The 19,668-nt window shown below is 43.7% G+C and overlaps 1 protein-coding gene across 4 annotated transcripts in view; it reads left to right on the forward strand.

The window, feature by feature from the left end:
* The first annotated feature begins 4,785 nt into the window (after window positions 1-4,785).
* LOC148141745 (gasdermin-A3-like) overlaps window positions 4,786-19,668 on the forward strand; it is a 30,979-nt gene continuing 16,096 nt past the window's right edge. For 2 of the 4 annotated variants that reach the window (XM_087977779.1, XM_087977780.1), the window contains exons 1-5: window positions 4,786-4,816; window positions 7,370-7,594; window positions 12,212-12,404; window positions 13,130-13,280; window positions 16,933-17,041. In XM_087977779.1, the coding sequence (XP_087833905.1) occupies window positions 7,381-7,594; window positions 12,212-12,404; window positions 13,130-13,280; window positions 16,933-17,041 (667 nt within the window). In that variant the 5' untranslated portion in view covers window positions 4,786-4,816; window positions 7,370-7,380. Of the gene's footprint in view, window positions 4,817-7,369; window positions 7,595-11,952; window positions 12,091-12,211; window positions 12,405-13,129; window positions 13,281-16,932; window positions 17,042-19,668 lie in introns of those variants that run through there. The other 2 variants (XM_087977778.1, XM_087977781.1) reach the window with 2 other exon arrangements.

Below are 19,668 nucleotides of genomic sequence, written 5' to 3' on the forward strand. Positions count from 1 at the left end.
AGGTACACAAAGAGAGAGTGAAGAGTGTGGTGCTGGAAAAGCACAGCAGGTCAGGCAGCATCTGAGGAGCAGAAGAATTGACATTTCGGGTTTAAGCCCTTCATTCCTGATGAATCAGGATCTGCAGTCCTCACTTTCTCCTTGCACAAAGAGAGAGATCAACATTAATATTTCAAATTTAAGATGCCCACTGAGAAGTGTAAGAACAGCGGGGATGAGACTGGCCTTGAATTTGTTGCCACACCTGTTTAAGATTTTGTATCTTCTGCCTGATGGAAGAGGTTGGAAGTGATTATAACCTGGGTGGTGGGAGGGAGGGGGGAGGGGAATCTTTGATGATGTTGGCTGCCTTTCTGAGGCAGTGAGAAGTGGAGATGGAGTCAATGGATGGAAGGTTGGCTTGTGTGATGGACTGGGCTATGCTCATAACACCCTGTAGTTTCTTACCATCCTGGGCAAAGCAGTTACTGTACCAAGCCATGATGCATCTGGATAGAATGTTATATGTGGTGTATCTATAAAAATTGGTTAGAGCTGTTATGGATATAGCCTCCCGAGGAATAGAGGTGTTCTTGTGTTTTCTTGACCACAGCATCAACATGGGTGGGCCAGGGCAGATTGTTGGTGAGCATCACTCCCAGGAATGTGACGCTGTCAACCATCTCCAACCTAATCCATTGATGTAGACAGAGGTGTGCCGTCCACCTTGCTTCCTGAAGTCAATGACTAGATGTTTCATTGTGATGATGTTGAGGGACAGCTTGTTATTTTTACATCATGCCACCAAGCACTCTGTGTCTTTCCTGTATTCTGTCTTGTCATTGTTTGAGATTCAGCCTACAATGGTGGTGTCCAAACAAATCCAATAGAAATAATTTGGGAGTTGGGTGAAGGTAATGGAATTATTACTGGTCTGATAATCCAGAGGCTCTGGGTCATGACAGGGGATCAAATTCCACATGGAAGGTAGTGAAATGTGAATTCAATAAAGAGGGAGCTCATGTGCAGAAGGTGGGTTATGACTCATCCTAGCTGAAAATGTGTTGCCGGAAAAGCGCAGCAGGTCAGGCAGCATCCAAGGAACAGGAGAATCGATGTTTCGGGCATAAGCCCTTCTTCAGGAACAACATCGATTCTCCTGTTCCTTGGATGCTGCCTGACCTGCTGCGCTTTTCCAGCAACACATTTTCAGCTCTGATCTCCAGCATCTGCAGCTGTCACTTTCTCCTATGACTCATCCTAATCAGCTGATTTTTAAAAAAAAGTCACCAGCACCTCCTCAGAGAATTATGAATCCACAATCAGAAATCCATTCCAAATCTTCTGCAGAAGGGTCCATGGACTCAAAACATTAACTCTGCTTCTCTCTCTACAGATGCTGCCAGACCTGTTGAGTTTCTCCAGAATTGTCTGTGTTTGTTTCATTCCTCAGGTCAGAGACCATGGACTAGTGGTGCATCTTTGCCTGCATTCTGAACCTTAACGTTGGCAGGAAATAAGTGAGGGTGTTGCATTGTAGAAACCCAGAAATGATGACATGCAGGACGTGTGAATATTTAATACTTAATTAGGACTGATTTCTGATGTATGAAGAGTGATTGGATGGATTGGGACTGTATTCATGCCATTCAGAGGAAAAAGGGACAATCTCATAGAACCTATAAACTTCTCACAGAACAAGATGGGGTAAATGCAGAAAGGATGTGGCTTATAGCAGTGGATTCCAGAACTAGGGTGACTGATCTGAGGATATTGGGTAGTCCCTTTAGCACTAAGAAAGATTAGATTCCTCCAGTGTGGAAACAGGCCCTTTGGCCCAACCAATCCACACTGACCCTCCAAAGAGTAACCCACCCAGACCCATTTCCCCTCTGACTAATGCACTTAACACTATAGGCAATTTAGCATGGCCAATTCACCTGGCCTGCAGGAGGAAACCCACACAGACACAGGGAGAATGTGCAAACACCCCACAGACAGTCACCCAAGGCTGGAATTGAACCTGGGACCGTGAGGCAGCAGTGCTAACCACTGAGCCACCGTGCCTTTACTGAATTTCTTCATTCAGAGAGTGCTGACCCTGTGTAATCCTCTATAGACAGGCAGAAGGCTGGAAGAACACAGCAAGCCAGGCAGCATCAGGAGGTGGAAGAAGTTGACATTTCAGTTGTAACCCTTCTTCAGGACTCTGTCACAGAAAGTGGTTGATGTTTTCAAGTAGGAGATAGATACAGTTGTCATGTACAGCACTGGGTAGTGTTGCTGAATGAACAGACCTCAGGGTTCAGGCACAGAATTCTTCGACGTTTGTGCCATATGTAGACAGGGTGGTTAAGAAGTTGTTTGGCATGCTTGCCTTCATTGCTCAGACATTTGAGTATAGCAGTTGGGATGTCTTGTTGAGGTTGTACAGGACGTTGGTGAAGCCTCTTTTGGAGTACTGTGTCCAGTGCTGGTCACCCTGGTAAAGGAAGGATATCATTAAGCTGGAGAGGGTTCAGAAAAGATTTACCAGGATGTTGCCAGGAATGGCGGGTTTGAGTTATAAGGAGAGGATGGAGAGTCGTAGAGTCATAGAGATGTACAGCATGGAAACAGACCCTTCGCTCCAACTCATCCATGCTGACCAGATATCCCAAGCTAATCTAGTCCCACTTGCCAGCACCCAGCCCATATCCCTCCAAACCCTTCCTATTCATATACACATCCAGGTGCCTTTTAAATGTTGCAATTGTACCAGCCTCCACCACTTCCTCTGGCAGCTCTTTCCATACATGTACCACCCTCTGCATGAAAAAGGTGTCCCTTAGGTCTCTTTTATATCTTTCCCCTCTCACCCTAAACCTATGCCCTCTAGTTCTGGACTCCCCCACCCCAGGGAAAAACCTTTGTCTATTTATCCTATCCATGCCCCTCACTATTTTATAAACCTCAATAAGGCCACCCCTCAGCTTCCGACACTCCAGGGAAAACAGCCCCAACTTATTCAGCCTCTCCCTATGGCTCAAATCCTCCAACCCTGGTGACATCCTCATAAGTCTTTTTCTGAACCCTTTCAAGTTTCACAACATCCTTCGATGGAAAGGAGACCCGAATTGCACACAATATTCAAAAAATGGCCTAAGCAATTGCTGTACAGCTGGGGTTAGGATTTATTTCACTGGAGCATGGGAAATTGAGAGGTGACCTTAGAGAGGTTTATAAACTCATAAAGGGTATTGATAAGGTGAATAGATTAGATTAGATTACATTACAGTGTGGAAACAGGCCCTTCGGCCCAACAAGTCCACACCGACCCGCCGAAACGCAACCCACCCATACCCCTACATTTACCCCTTACCTAACACTACTGCCAATTTAGCATGGCCAATTCACATGACCTGCACATCTTTGGACTGTGGGAGGAAACCGGAGCACCCGGAGGAAACCCACGCAGACACGGGGAGAACGTGCAAACTCCACACAGTCAGTCGCCTGAGGCGGGAATTGAACCCGGGTCTCAGGCGCTGTGAGGCAGCAGTGCTAACCACTGTGCCACCGTGCCGCCCACAAAATTAAAGAATCATTAAAGAATTAAAGAATGGCGGGTGTCTTTTTGTTTGGGTGAGGGAATTTAAGACTGGGGGCATATCTTTAAGGCGAAAGGGGGAAGATTTAAAAAAGACTTGAAGGGCAACTTTCTTACACGCAGAGTGGCTGGTGTGTGGAATAAACTTCCAGAGGAAGTGGTCGATGCGGGTAAACACTGAGGATGTTTAAAAGGCATTTGGATAAGTACATGAATAAGAAACGTCGGGCAGGATATGGGCCAAGTGCAGGCAGATGGGACTAGTTTAAATTGGGATTATGGTCGGCATGGACTGGTTGGACCGAAGGGACTGTTTCTGTGCTGTAACACTCTTACGTTATGGAAAGAAAGCAGGAATAGGGGACTGAGCTGGATCATACTGAGTGGCAGAGCAGGTTTAAAGGGCCCAATGGCCTGCTCCTGCTTATATTTTCTATATTTCCAGGAGATAAATTTAAAATTACTTCTGAACCTCTGCTAGTTTCTGACGGGACTGAATGTAGCAGAAAGCTCAGATATTGCACTCCACTGAAAGTTTCACATTGATGTCTAAACTCTTCAGAAAGGACATTGCAATGGCCAAAGATGAAAGAAAACAACTCTCCCCCCCCCCCCCCCCCAACCACAACCCATATGTTTAAAGTGATAATGTAAACTTGCATGCAGAAGCGCGTTTCACAATATGTGTCGATGCCAAATCATTTTAATACAAAAAAAACTGCGGATGTTGAAGATCTGAAACAAAAACAGAAATTGCTGGCAAAATCAGCAGGTCTGGCAGCATCTGTGCAGGTAAAGCAGAATTAACACTTTTTTAGATTAGATGACTTCCAGTGTGGAAACAGGCCCTTTGGCCAAACAAGTCCACACCGATCCTCCGTAGAGCAACCCACCCAGACCCATTCCCTTACATTTACGGGCAATTTAGCGTGTCCAATTCACCTAACCTGGTGCAGTGTTCTGAAGGATAATCACTGGAGCCGAAACATTAATTCGACTTTCTCAGACTTGCTGAGCTTCAAGGCATTTTAAAGTTGCTCAGCCACTTTTGAGTTGTAGCCACATCTGTAATGCAGAGAAACGCCCACCCCATCTTTCACATTTCAGACAGGAATGGAACAACGCCTTGTATCTCAAGGCGGTGGGGGTTGAGGGGGTGGGACTCTCTGGGAGGAGGGTGGGTGAAAGAACCTTTAAATAGAGCCAGCGTGAGGCAGAGGGAGGGAGACAGAAGGACTGGACCCAAAGGTAAGACTCACTGCGGCTGCGGTTATGAGGAGGTGGGTGTTCATCCAGGGAGCCCTCTCCCTTACCCCCAACAACAGCCCATCACCCACCCAACAACACTCACCCCCCCCCCCCCCCCCTCACCCCCCACCACCCTGGGGTTGCAGACTTTCCCCCAGTCTCCCTCCCCCACCCCCCCGGGGGGAGGTACAGCCCCTCCTCTGAGTGGGGGGTCACTTTCCCTGGATCTTGCCTCTGGATCCATGGGATCTGGTCCCGCCCACCGCCGGGAGATCCACCCGAGCTCCCCTCCCCCGGCTCCAGTCAGGAACGGGTCTTTAAAGTTTGTGAAAGTTGATCCCAATCCCGATCCCGGAGCCCCCCTGAGCTGCCTCCCGATGGAATTTCCTTTGGGGTCCCTGCGGGGGATGGATCCTGTCACCGGGAGGGAGGGAGTGAAACAGGACCTTCCCAGCTCCAGGCAACTCCTCCTCCCCCCCAGAAAAACTCCCCCTTCCCCTCCCCCCCCAGTCCCAGCTCCTGATTAAATCACTGAACACGGGGCAATCTACCATTGTAGATATTGTTTTCTAATCAGTTTGTTCAGAGAATGAACATGTGCAGCTTGATCCAAGACCTCCCGCCTCAGTGGTGGGTACACTATCCCTACATCACAAGAGAGTCCCCCCATTGGTATGCAACCCCCACGCACACCCCCCTCTTTCACCATTCTCCCTCCCCCATCCCAGCTCTGTCCTCACTTGAGGAAAATCTATAAACACACTTTTTCTTTATGTTTTTACATGATTTACCCCAACTTCCCAGCACAAACCCCCGACTGCATACTGGATAAAATCAAAGGGGCGAGTGAGTGCCATGGTCCTGGGCTGTCTCACTGGGCAGTGGGGAGGGGTCACTGATGTGGAATAATTTTCCCTCTGCTTTTTTCTCTCACCATATAGTAGCACCCTAATGTAGAAATTAAGGAATAAGAATTAATAAATTGGACATTAAATGTAATACTAATTGTTGCAGTCAGTCAAATTTAGCAGAATTCTTTGAAGAGGTAACCAGCAAGATACAGTGGGTGTAATATATTTGGATTTATACAATATAGGCAGAAACAGGCCTGTATTTCCACCTACCAAGCCTGGACAAATTCCTAATCTTTATTTAGACCCGCTATTTATTGCCCATATGCAGTATACCTGAGAACTCTGGAAGCTAGAGAAGTGATTGCTGGGCCTTTTGCTGAGATATTTGTAATATCGATAGTCACAGGTGAGGTGCCGGAAGACTGGAGGTTGACAAACATGGTGCCACTGTTTAAGAAGGGCAGTAAAGACAAGCCAGGGAGCTACAGACCGGTGAGCCTGACCTCGGTGGTGGGCAAGTTGTTGGAAGGAATCCTGAGCGACAGGATGTACATGTATTTGGAAAGGCAAGGACTGATTAGGGATAGTCAACATGGCTTTGTGCTTGGGAAATCATGTCTCACAAACTTGATTGAGTTTTTTGAAGAAGTAACAAAGAAGATTGATGAGGGCAGAGCAGTAGATGTGATCTAAATGGACTTCAGTAAGGTGTTCGACAAGGTTCCCCATGGGAGACTGATTAGCAAGGTTAGATCTCACGGAATACGGGGAGAACTAGCCATTTGGATACAGAACTGGCTCAAACGTAGAAGACAGAGGGAGGTGGAGGGTTGTTTTTCAGACTGGAGGCTCAGTGAACAAACCTACATCCAGAACCTCAACCTGAGCTATAAATCTTCTCAAAACTTGCCAAAAACAGACCATGCTGGTTGAACTCAGGTCTGTGGAGAGAGAAGAAAAACTTCTGAAGAACATTCATATTATCCTAAAAACATTAAACCATATTTCTCTCTCCCAAGATAGTGCCAGACGTGGTGAGTTTCTCTAGGATTTATGAAAAAATGGGGACATCTTGCTAAATTATAAAAGACACTGGCTGGTCCACATGTGGAATATTGTGATCAGTTTTTGTCCCCTTATCTAAAGCAAGATAAAATAACATTTCAGTCAATCCAGAGTATTGGGTATGGAGGGATTTTCTTATACAGTGAGGTTGGGTAGGTTGGACCTGTTCTCATTAGAACATAGAAGAATGAGAGGAGACATTATGGAAACACATACGATTTTTGATGGACTTGGCAGAGAAGACGTTGTTTTCTCTTGTAGGACAGCCAAGGGTTCAAGGGCATAAACTCAGCATAAGGGATCATCCAATTAGGATTGTGATGAAGGGAATGTCTTCTCTCACAACGTTGTGAATCTGTGAAATTCTTTACTGCAGAGGGATGTAGATGTTGCGTTGTTAGATAGATTCAAGGCTGCAATAGACATTATTGTTAATTTGAGGAAAATCAAGGGTTATCTGAAAAATAGGAAAGTGCAGTTGAGGTTTATCAGTTCAGTTATGAAATCATTGAACAAATTTGATGGACCAAATGGCTCTTATATCTAATGTTCTCATAATGATGTAATTCTAACCCAGTTTATTGTTTCAGTTTCAATGTATAATTATAAATCAATTCATATTTTATGTTTGTAGATTTGTACATCATGTTTCACAAGGCAACTCAGAAAATTGTGAATGAAATTGACCCTTATGGTAGCACACTGATTCCTGCCACAAGTCCCTATTTTTCCGATGACTTCAAGCCCCTGCACATCATCAAGAAAAAGAAGAGAACTTGGTTTTTCACAAAAGACAAATACATCCCAACATCCATCACACTGGCTGACATATTAAAGGATGGCAAAGATTTAGACATTGGTAATTGATTTGCTTTTTAGTAATATCTCTCTGCACAAAGTGAAACAGAGTAATCAGATAAATACTCAAGCAATATGAATTAAATCACACAGTTTATTAGGAACACAAATATACACACCCGACTCCTTGTACAGCATACTAGCAATAAAATGGGATGGTCAGGCTCTGATCTGAAGATCACTTGTATTCTCTAGGTTCCTGACCTAGGGTCACAAGCTGGACAGTGATTCCCAGTTTATTGGTTTCACAATGCTACTTCCTCCCTCTTTTATACATTTCTAGTTACCATTTACCTGGCAATTTAAGCTGTTGTTTTATATTCTTACTATCCCTTCTTCATGCTGGTTAATTTGATCAAGCAAAGCTGTGTTTTCACATTGATGCGTTACTGTAATATTTTACTGTTTATTTTAGTTTTACTATCTCAGAGAACTCTAGCTTATCCCCAGTAGAACTGTGTTGCAGAATGTTGGGCTCTCCATCATAAAGGGAGCTGGTGATGTCATTGGACTAGTAATCCACAACCTCAAGTTAATGTTCATAGAACGTGGTTCAAGTCTCACCATGGTGGATGGTGGAATTTAGAGTGATTGAGTCATGGAATTGTATAGCACAGAAACAGACCCTTTGGTCCAACTCATCCAAGCAAACCAGATATTCTGCATTAATATAGTCCCATTTGCCTGCATTTCGCCCGTATCCCTCTAAACCCTTTCTATTCAGATAACCATCCAGATGCATTTGTTGCAATTGTACCAGCCTCTACCACTTCCTCCGACAGCTCATTCTATACATGCACCACCCTCTGTGTGAAAAGGTTGGCCATTAGGTCCCTTTTATATCTTTCCCCTCTCACCTCCCACTTACACCCTCTATTTTTGGACTAATTTAAAATCTGTAATTAAAAAATAGTTAGTTTAGTGGCAACCACATGATCACCGAGAGTTGTAGAAGTCCATTGAATTCACTCATGCCCTTTAAGCAAGAAAATCTGGGCTACATGTGTCTCCAGATCCACAGCAATGTTTGTAACTCTTAACTGCCATCTGGGCAGTAAATGCTAGCCAAGCCAGTCATACCCACACTAACTCATTTTTTAAATGAACACATTGGAACCTTTAACATTCAATTTTGGATAAGTCATTAAACCCGTGATGCAGTATCACTTCTCTGAGTTGAATTGAATTGAATTAGCTTTATTGTTACATGTACCCAAATGAGTACAGTGAAAAGTCTATAAGTCACCATTACAGTGCAATCTTAGTTACAAATGCGGTTCCATTGTTTAAAAATGGTAAGAAGGAAATATCCCAAAAATTCTAGGCTAGTTAGTCTTACTTCGGTAGTTGTCAAAGTGCTGAAATCATCCTGAGAGATTGGATAAACTGTCACTTAGAAAGATATAGACTAGTCAAGGGTAGTCAGCATGGCTTTGTTCAGGGGAAGCTGTGCCTTACAAATTTGATTGAACACTTTGAGGAAGTGAAAAGGAGTATTGTGGAGGCTAGTGCAGTGGATGATAACTACTTGGACTTCAGTGAGACATTTGACAAGGTTCCACATGGCAAACTGGTCAAAAATGTAAGAGCCCATGGGATACAGGGCAATGTGTTGAATGGAATCTAAACTTGGCTTGGAATAAAATAGAATATCCTTCATTGTCAGTGTTAAGTTCTTTTCCTGAGGTTTTACACACGAGATGCAATCGCACACACCAACTTCTGCAAACAGTTTATGAAAGCTTACACAAGTTAGGTGACCCCCTTTGACCCTCTTCGCAGGTGTGCAGAGTCGAGTCAAAGTGAGGCCCTGAACATGCTTACAGGTATTATGGCCACTTCCCCACTTCCCCACAGTCACATGCCACTCAAGACAACCCGCAGTCACTCCCTCGCAATCACGTTACCCCAGGTACAATGGTAGGATGAGATTATCATCAGAGATAATACAAATGTAAATGCCCTAATGCCAGGGAATCATTATGCAAATAATTTCCTGACTCAGTTATTCCCCAAGACAATGAAGGTGCGACATACCTCGCTGCCGGGAATGGCTTATGAAAGCATTTATGAATGTAAGAGATTGAGTGATAGTTTAATTTGATAACAGTAGGGGGAGTAGTAGCAGTCGACTGTCTAGTTGGGTGATTGGCATTCTTGCATGAATGTCAGCCCCACCCACTTCCAGACTGTTCACTCAGTGCAGTTTAACCCTTTAATATTACATTAATGTCCAGAGAGATATTGCCATGTAATCCAAAATGATATAATTGGGTCGGTGAAGTGGGCAGAGAATGGCATTTGGAGTTCAGTTCTGGTAAGTTTGGGGTAATGCATTTACCAAGATCAAAACAGTAAAAGGGAATATGCAATAAATGGGAATAAAGTGAGAGATCTTGACGTGCAAGTGCACAGCTCCCTAAATGTAGTGGGACAGATGGATAAAGTTGTAAATAAGGCATATGGAATACTGTTCTTTATTGGTAGAGTTATAGAATATAAAAGTAGGATATAATAATGAAACTGTATAAGACACTGGTGAGGCCACAACTGGAATATTATGTGCAGTTCTAGTTGGCACATTACAGCAAGGATGTAATTACACTGGAGAGAGTTCAGGGGAAATTTATTAGAATGTTGCCAGGGCTGTAAAAATGTAGCTCCAGGGAGAAAAGTTGGGATTATTTTCCTTCGAACAGAGAAGGCTGAGGGGTGACATGATTGAGGCATATAAAATTGTGAGGGATCGAGGTTGATTAGACATGCGGAGCCTGTTTCTTTTTGTAGAGAGTTCAAAAACCAGGGGTCATTGATTAAGTGAAGTGGCAGAAGGTTGAGTGAGGAATATGAGAAAGAAACATTTTTGCAGAGGCGGTGGATGCCTGGAATTCATTGCCTGAGTTAGTGATTGAGGCAGAGATCCTAAAAAGTCCCTGGATCTGCACCTTAAGTGCTGGACGCTGCAGAGTTATGGGCTATTTGCTGGAAGATGGGATAAGAAAGAGCATCTGGGGTCTTTGCATCAGCATGGACAAGATGAGCCAAATAGCTCCTTTCTTCCTTTTTGTGGTTCTACAATTCTAATCATTCCATGATTCTATGAAGTACTCTTAGAATGGGCAGCATGATGGCTCAGTGGTTAGCACTGCTGCCTCATAGTGCCAGGAACCTGGGGTTCAGTTCCAGTCTCAGGTGACTGTCTGTGTGGAGTTTGCATATTCTCCCTGTGTACGTGTGGGTTTCCTCCGGGTGCTCTGGTTTCCTCCCACAATCCAAACGACATGTAGGTTAGTTGAATTGGCTATGCTAAATTGTCCATAGTGTTCAGGGATGTGTCGGTAAGGTACATTAGTCAGGGGTAAATGGGTTTTGGTGGGATATTCTTAAGAGGTTCGGTGTGGATTTGTTGGGCCGTAGGTCCTGTTTCCACACAGTAGAGATTCTATGATGATGGTTTCCTCAGATCTGTTTCTGTCTTGAGATGTGACTGGATCTAAGTATGAAAAGAGTTCCTTTTAATTTCTCATAGCTAAGCATCCAAGGCAATGTCAATACTAGTCAATATGATCATTGCCAATAGAAGTTGCTGAACAAAGAGACCTTGGAGTGCAGGTTCATAGCTCCTTGAAAGTGAACTTGCGGGTAGATAGGTTAGTGAAGAAGGCGTTTGGTATGCTTTCCTTTATTGATCAGAGCATTGAGTGCAAGTGTTGGGAGTTCATGTTGCAGCTGTACAGGACATTGGTTAGGCCACTTTTGAAATATTGTGCGCAATTCTGGTTTCCCTTCAATCGGAAGGATATTGTGAAACTTGAAAGGGTTCAGAAAAGACTTACAAAGATGTTGCAAGGGTTGGGGGATTTGAGCTATAGGGAGACTCTAAATAGGCTGGGGCTGTTTTCCCTGGAGCATTGAAGGCTAAGTGGTGACTTCACAGAGGTTTATAAAATCATGAGGGGCTTGGATAGAATAAATAGAAAAGTCTTTTACCTGGGGTGGGGGACTCCAGAACTAGAGGGCATAGGTTTAGGGTGAAAGGGGCAAAATATAAAAGGGACCTAAGGGGCAACTTTTTCACGCAGAGGGTGGTGTGTGTATGAATGAGCTGCCAGAGGAAGCAGTGGAGCCTGGTACAATTACAACATTGAAAAGGCATCTAGATGGGTATATGAATAGGAAGGGTTCAGAGGGATATGGGTCAGGTGCTGGCAAATGGGACTAGATTAGGTTAGGCTATCTGGTTGGCACGGATGAGTTGGACCGAAGGTTCTGTATATTTCTGTGCTGTATATTTCTATGACTCTCTGACTCTAAGTATTTTATCCCATGTTTAGTTTGTTTTGTTATACATTTCATTAGAGTTTACATGGATTTATTGAACATGTCTGGAGGCATTTTGATCATAGACAACAGTGTCAAACACTCAATAAAATGCAGGTCAACCCTTCCACTACCATTTCTGTTGATTAAATGGAGCTAGAAGCCAAGTATTGAGAGGTGAGCTGAGATTTGCACAGCATTCTAAGTCAAAATTCTTCTTCAAATTTGAAATAAGAGTGTGTATGTGTGTGTGTGAGAGAGAGAGATGGAATATTCAAATTTGATTATTTTTTTCTAGGATTGCAAACCTCAAATTTTAGTGGCTATGCTGAGAGATCTAGCTTTTATATTTCGGGAGAAGTAGATGCCAGTGTGTGTACTGTCGATGCAGGAATGCATGCATCAGGTGGCGTGGCTGAGATCATATCTACTGTGGAAATGAAGAAGCGAGTAATCTCTGAAATGATGCTGCTTGAGGCTACTAAGGACAGGTACTTTTATCTCAAACCCAAATGAAGTAACTGGCACATGGAGACAAAGAGGATTTTGTAACAGGGAATTTTTCCAGTGTGTCTCAACTCCAAACTCTGCTGGGTATCAGCGAGCAATTTGTAATAGCAGCCTTTTACAGACTCAAATAATGGACTTTATTTTGAATTTACCATCGTCCTACATCCATTATCATCACCAATATCATCATTATTTTGTAAGTTTTGTGAACATTATTGGAATGAGCTTCACTTTGTAAACTATGGTTCTGTTATGCTATTATTGTACTAAGCTTAAGTGTCTTAATTTGTTGATTTAGGGCAAAGCAGCCTTTACTTTTCTGAATCTGTATAAGGGGTCATACTGTAAAATTATTCTGAGCATTTCATATAGATATAAAATTTCCTGTTTTCTATGAAGTGTTCAGAGAAGATATTTTTGATCAACCTGTTTAGGCATGTTACAACTTACCTCGAGAACAGGTGGGGCTTGAACCCAAGCCTTTTAGCTCAGAGCTAGGGACATGATCATTGAGCCACACTAGCCTAAATTTATATGTATGAGTTTGAAATTGCACAGCATTTCAACTTGGAATGGGGAATGGCTATGTTAACGAACTGTCATGGTTCATGGGTTTTCATAGTTAAAACAAGATCATCTCCTCCTTGATGAACGTATCTTCTCTGACACATATAAATTCTCCTTTGTTTTCCTTCTATCTTTTCAGGAAGATTAATAGAAGACACTATTTTGTGAAACAACTGCGTAACAATGTTTTTTACATCATATTAGAAGTGGTGGAAACAGATAGACCATGTGACCTAAATAGCCTTTTCAAGGCACATGCAGGAGTGGAAGTCCCAACTAAGATAATGAAGGCGAGTATCATTTAACCTTATCACTTAGTCATAACTAATATGTTTGCAATGTTAGTTCATATGTGAACATAATGTGGTTGTAATTTTGAATTCATTATTGTTGAACATTAGGATAACGTGATCTGAAGCCATGAGTACAAATCTTATCATTGCAGTTGAGGAATTTAAAACTGAAGGAAAATAAGCTTGTGCCAGATTAGGTTGTCACTGGATTTCCATAAAAATATATTCGATTCCCAAAGGTCTTTTAGGAACAATTACCTGCTACCCCTGACCGATTTGGTTTATATGTGATTGTAGATCTACAGCAATGTCATTGACTCTTAATTGTTCGCTGAGATGGCCTAACAAACCAGTCAGTGATTAGGGAAGGACAGTCAATGCTGATCTTGACAATGACGCCCACCTTCTGTGAATGCACAATACAATCTGGCAAAACCCAAAACAAAAAGAGAATCAGGACAAAAGTGAATTTCAACATTTCACTGCTCATTCAGTGACATTTTCGGACTGAGAAAAGGTACTGAAATAAAATCGCGAAAGAATAGGGCAAGTCGGAGCAGTGAAGAATGTTTTCTCGGAGTCGGCAAGATGGCGGCGATTCTGTAGAACTGTCATGGACGGCTCTGCCTAACAGACAAGGCATACTGGTGTTTTTGTCATCCCTGGCGAACTTATGTGGAGGAGTTATTAGTTTAAAGCCTTACAGAACACATATTTGTTAATATTTGGGAGTGGGAGGGATGCCAAAAGGAAAAGGAGCGAGCAGACAGCAGCAGGGAGGACACTCTCCTGCAGCACCAGTCACGCCAGAGGTCACAGCATCAGCCTCTTCCCGAACCACCGGGGACCTGACGGATTCATAGGAAGTGACGGCTGCGATGGCAAGACTTACCGTAGAGGTTGGGACTGTGATTGAGGAGACCCATGAGGAGATCTGTCCCCAGATACAACCCATTGCGTCCATGCTGCAGAAGCCTGAACGGGAGCTCCAGGTCCTCAGGGAGTCGATGGAGGAGGTGGAGGGTGGAGGTGGAGGCCTTGGAAGCAGCGATCGAGCCATCGTCCGGATGGATCCAGACCCTGGAGCAGGAGGTGCGTGCCTTATGAGACCAGGTCAACGACCTTGAAAACTGAGGTCAGAGGGTGAAGAAGGTGGGCAGCAGTCAGCTTCTTTGAACGCTGGCAGCCGCAGTTCCTGGGCCTTCAAATCGAGTCCAGCCAGCTGCACATTGACAAGGCCTATCAGGGGGTGGTGTGCAGGTCCGGGCCTGGTCTATATGCACTTGCACACAGACAAGCAAAAAGTGATAAAAGCCTCCAGATCACTGGGGATAGATCCACAGGCACTGCTGCACAAGGGGCCAAAAATCATATTTTTCCAGGATTTCTCGGCAGCTATAATCCGAAAGAGGAAGTCCTTCGATGAAGTTAAAAAGAGGCTGAGGAACCTGGGCATCCAATACTCCATGAGGTATCCCGCAGTGCTCCGTTTCAACCACAAGGACTCAGTTTATCTGTTTGACTCAGCAGATAGAGCCAAGAACTTTGTAGACACTTTAAAATAGACCGACCGGTCTGAAGAATATGGTTGATGTTCATCCTTTTTTCCTTTTTTCCCTGTGTTTTCCCTTCCCCTTTTTTTTCTTTCTATTTCCCTAATAATTAAAAAACAAAATCTTGGAATATGTTTGGATGGGTATATGAATAGGAAGGGTTTGGAGGGATATAGGCCGGGTGCTGGCAGGTGGGACTAGATTGGGTTGGGATATCTGGTCAGCATGGACAGGTTGGACTGAAGGGTCTGATCCGTGCTGTACATCTTTATGACTCTATGTTGTTCCTATTATATTTTTATAACTGGATGGGAAATTTCATGGCTGATCTTTGTTGTCTCCTTTTTTGGTTCTCTTTCTCTTTTAGTCACAAGTAGGGTTGACATGGAGCCGGGGATGGGCAGAGTGCTTATCCTGATTTTTTCTTTTTTTGTTGATTTAAGGATCATCTCCTTGTTTAGACTTTTTTGCCTAAAGCTGGAGCACAGACCAGGCTGGAAGGAGCTGTGAATGCGGGGATGGGTAGGGTGAGTGCCCCCTATGGGCAGGGGGGGAGAGGCTTCCATTCAAGGTTTTACTGTTGGTTTTCTTTGTAGTTTTCTGGTAGCAATAGTCGTTTGTAGTTTGATAGAGTAGTCTTTGTATACACAATTCTGCGACTGTATGAGTCTTTACTTACTTATGCTTGGTGCATTGAGAGCAGGTTCTCCCTCCTGGGGGTTCAAGTGTCTTTGAAAAGGAATATGGCTAAGGGTCTTGTTAAATGGTGCACCTGGAACATCAAGGGAAGTCATTTGCCTATTAAAAGAAAAAGAAAGTGCTTTCTAGCCTTAAGAGGGAAAGGGTTGACATCGCAGGAAACCCATATTGACAATGGGGAACACATGAAATTACAACAGGGGGGTTATGACTGGGTATTTATTTCATCCTTTACTACTACGAGTAGGAGAGTGGTGGTACTTATCCAGAAAAGTCTTCCATCCACATTATTCGAGCAGGTGAAAGGTGAGCAAGGACGGTTTGTGATACTTAAGGCCCCAGTACATGGGGAGGAATATGGCATTTTAAATGTCTACTGTCCTCCGGTGCATCCTCTCAAATTTTTGATTAGTGCCTTCTCTAGGCTGAGTGCCCTTGGAACACGGCAGATTATATGGGGAGGGGTGGATTTCAATTGCCTTTTGAATCCGACAGTGGACAGGACGCCTCATGGCCCCCCAACTATCTCTTCGCAGGCCGAGCAGGTGGCTGACTTATGCGAGGAGTTGGCACAGATGAACATTTGGAGATGTCTTCACCCTACTGGCAGGGACTTTACCTTTTTTTCAAACCCACATAAAAGTCACACGAGGATTGGTCTTTTTCTGGCTCCCTTGGCCCTTCTGGATTCGATTATGGGTTGTAAAATGGGAACATAGCTATCGCTGATCACGCGGCGGTGTATTTTGAGGTTAAGGCTACATTCACGGCACTGGCATCTGGATCCTTTTCTCCTCAAGGATTCAAAATTTATGGAATACGTTTTGAAGGAGTTTCAGAAGTTTTTTACTAGCTTGGGCTATGAATGACAAGGAAAATTTACTCATCATTTGTGCTGAGCTGGCTGAAATTGAAGTTAGCTAGAAAGAGGCTGACAATTTTCTGTTAACTTGTTCATTCCTGAGTGTCTGTAATTGGGTTTCTCTAAAGGAATGGCTTAAAGTCTGTTAATTTTTGACCTAACACAACTTTAACCATTGAGGTAAAAATTCTATCCTCTGTTCTTTGACGGTTTATGTCCATTATTATTGTTAGTTGTGAAAAGCAGTGCATCACTGAGATGACAGATTTTCTCTGATATTTTTCCCAGTGATTGGTTCTGCCAGTTCTTTATCTGGCTGCTGTTCCTGCTGGATTCCACACTGTAGCAACCATTCCCCTTTAAGTTTATTTCAGAAATCTCAGTTTCTCTAGTTTGTCAAGTAAATGAAGCCGCTTATTTCTGGTTACATTTCAGTAATTCTTTTCTAAACCCTATTGAATAATTTTGATTTTCCTGAGAAGTCAGAATCATTGATTTGCAATATTAAGTTTTATCATTTTCTTTCTTGGGCTAGGCTAAAGGAGGAGTTGGTGTAGCTTTGAAGCAGAGCTTATCGTTCCCTGCTGGAACTACCATTGCATTCAAAGTCTTAAAACTGAGGATAACAGAGGATGACACCCTGGGTATGTAAAATGCGAAAAAGGAAAATGGAGAGCTGACTGTAGACTTTTCCAATAGCAAGTTGCTTTGTTAATGACTAATTAAACATTCTCCAGCCATTTGTCCCACCACGTTGGCTGTTTGCTCACTGAGCTGGTGGGTTTGCTTTCAGATGTTTCGTCACCATGCTAAGTAACATTGTCAGTGAGCTTCCAGTGAAGTATTGGTGTGCTCTCCAGCTTGCTATTTATGTGTCTTAGTTTGTTGTGGTGGGTGATATCATTTCCAGTTCTGTTTCTGTGAGGTTGGTAAATGGTGTCCAAATCTATATGTTTGTTAATGGAGTTCTGGTTTGAATATTAGGCTTTTAGGAATTCCTATTGTGTCTTTGTTTAGCCTGTCGCAGGATGGATGTATTGTCCCAGATGAACTGGTGTCCCTCTTCATTTGTGTGTATGGATATGAGTGATAGTTGGTCATGTCTTCTGGTGGCTAGTTGGTGCTCATGTATCCTGGTGGCTAGTTTCCTGCTGGTTTCTACAATAAGGGGTGGCTCAGTGGTTAGCACTGCTGCCTCACAGCGTCAGGGACCCAGGTTCAATTCCCGCCTCAGGCAACTGTCTGTGTGGCGTTTGCGCATTCTCCCCGTGTCTGTGTGGGTTTCCTCTGGGCGCTCCGGTTTCCTCTCACAGGCCAAAGGTGTGCAGGTTAGGTGAACTGGCCGTGCTAAATTGCCCGTAGTGTTAGGTGCATTAGTCGGGGGTAAATGTAGGGGAATGGGTCTGGGTGGGTTGCTCTTCGGAGGGTCGGTGGGGGCTTGTTGAGCCGAAGTTTCCACACTGTAGTGAATCTAATCTAATATGTTTGTTGCAGTCCTTAAAAGTAGACCTGTCATCTCTCCTCCTAGGTCGACTGAATTTATCATCTTCATGGCTCAGATGTAGAAACCCTACCACTGCATTACAAGAGCCCTCTTAAGATGTTGCATTTGGTCTGTTGGCTGTGGGTATGGGAGTCCTTTAAATTCATTAATTAGTTGTTTTAGTGTGGCAGTAGGTTTGTGGGGTAGCATGATTCCTGGGGGCTTGAGTTGTCTGGTGGTCATCTCTGAAATGTCTTTGATGTATGGTAAAGTGACTAGAGTCTCTGTGCACGTTTTGTCTTCCTGTTTTGGTCCGTTGTGCAGGAATCGGCAGATAGCGCTTAGCAGGTAATAGTTGTTCCTGTTTCTCCTTGGCTTCTCGCAAATCTGGAGTGCTTTCGTGTGTTGTGGCTTGTTTAAATAGTGTCCTGATGCAGCTCCACTTGTGGGTGTTGGAATGGTTGCATCTGCATTTGAGTATCTGATCTGTGTATGTGTGGCTTTCCTGTAAATGCTGTTCTACAGTTCTCCATTTTCGTTCTACCATGATGTGCCAGAAGGGGTGTTGGTTATTGTTCTGTTCCTTTTTGGTGAATTTTGTATCAGTGAGGATGTTGTTTATGTGTTTGTGGATTTCTTCTAGTTTGTCGCATTTTGTAATGACAAAGGTGTCATCCACATGGCGGACCCAAAACTTGGGCTGCATTGTGGGAACTGCTTCTGCTATATGTCCTGATATTGGTGATCCCATGGGCACCAATAAATGGAGCTGCACCAAAACACTATATAAACGAGCCACAACACACTGCAGCACCCTGAAACTATGAGGAGCCAAGGAAAAACACCTGTACAACATATTCAGGAACAACAGTTACGCAATAGACGTAATCCGCCCATTCCTGCACAACGGACCAAAACAGGAAGACACAACACAACCCAGAGACTCTAGTCACTCTACCATTCACCAAAGACATTTCAGAGATGACCCCAGACTACTCCAGCTCCTAGGCATCATGGGAACCCACAAGCCTCCTATCACACTAAAACAACTATTGATGAATTTAAAGGACGCCATACGCACAGCCAACAGAATGAACATAATAAACAAAATACCCTGCAAAGACTGCACCAAACATTACATTGTACAAACAGGTAGGAAACTAGCCACCAGGACACATGAGCACCACCTAGCTTTTCTAAAATTGATTCTCTCTCCTGCACTACATTTGGTGTTTGTCACTCATTTAAAGTAAGTTTTCTAACAGCTCCAGTAAGACAACATTGAGATGATTTTTGGATCAATTCAGCCAAGCCAAGGAAATTGGGTATTCATGCACCTCTTAATTCTACTAAAGTTTATTTCCTATTGACAAGCCAAGTAAAAGGTGATGTGGAATACCCTCCATTTGCTTGAATTGATACAACTCCGATGTTCCACACGAGTTTCAACACCCTCCAGCGGGATGCTGTCCATTTGACCGGGGTCTCGTCCATCACCTCCTACATCTACCTCTTCCACCAATGGTGGACCCTGGCTTCTGGTATACACTATCTGCAACTCATCCTGGTTTCATCAGCAATAACTCTTAACACTGCATCCTCTGCCAAGGACAAGGACAGCAGGAAAGAACATCACCTCCAAGTCACAGACTGTCTCAATTTGGATATATTCCAGCTGTCCTGCAACTCCTTATCTACCTTCATTGTGGAAGCACCTTCCACACAACGAAATGAAATATTTCAACAAGAAAACTCACCACCGATTTCTTAGGGTGTCTTGGGATGGGC

The sequence above is a fragment of the Chiloscyllium plagiosum genome, unplaced genomic scaffold, assembly GCF_037043375.1.
Source record: "Chiloscyllium plagiosum isolate Xiang-an unplaced genomic scaffold, Cpla_swu_hap1 HiC_scaffold_32, whole genome shotgun sequence".
Lineage (NCBI taxonomy): Eukaryota > Metazoa > Chordata > Chondrichthyes > Orectolobiformes > Hemiscylliidae > Chiloscyllium > Chiloscyllium plagiosum.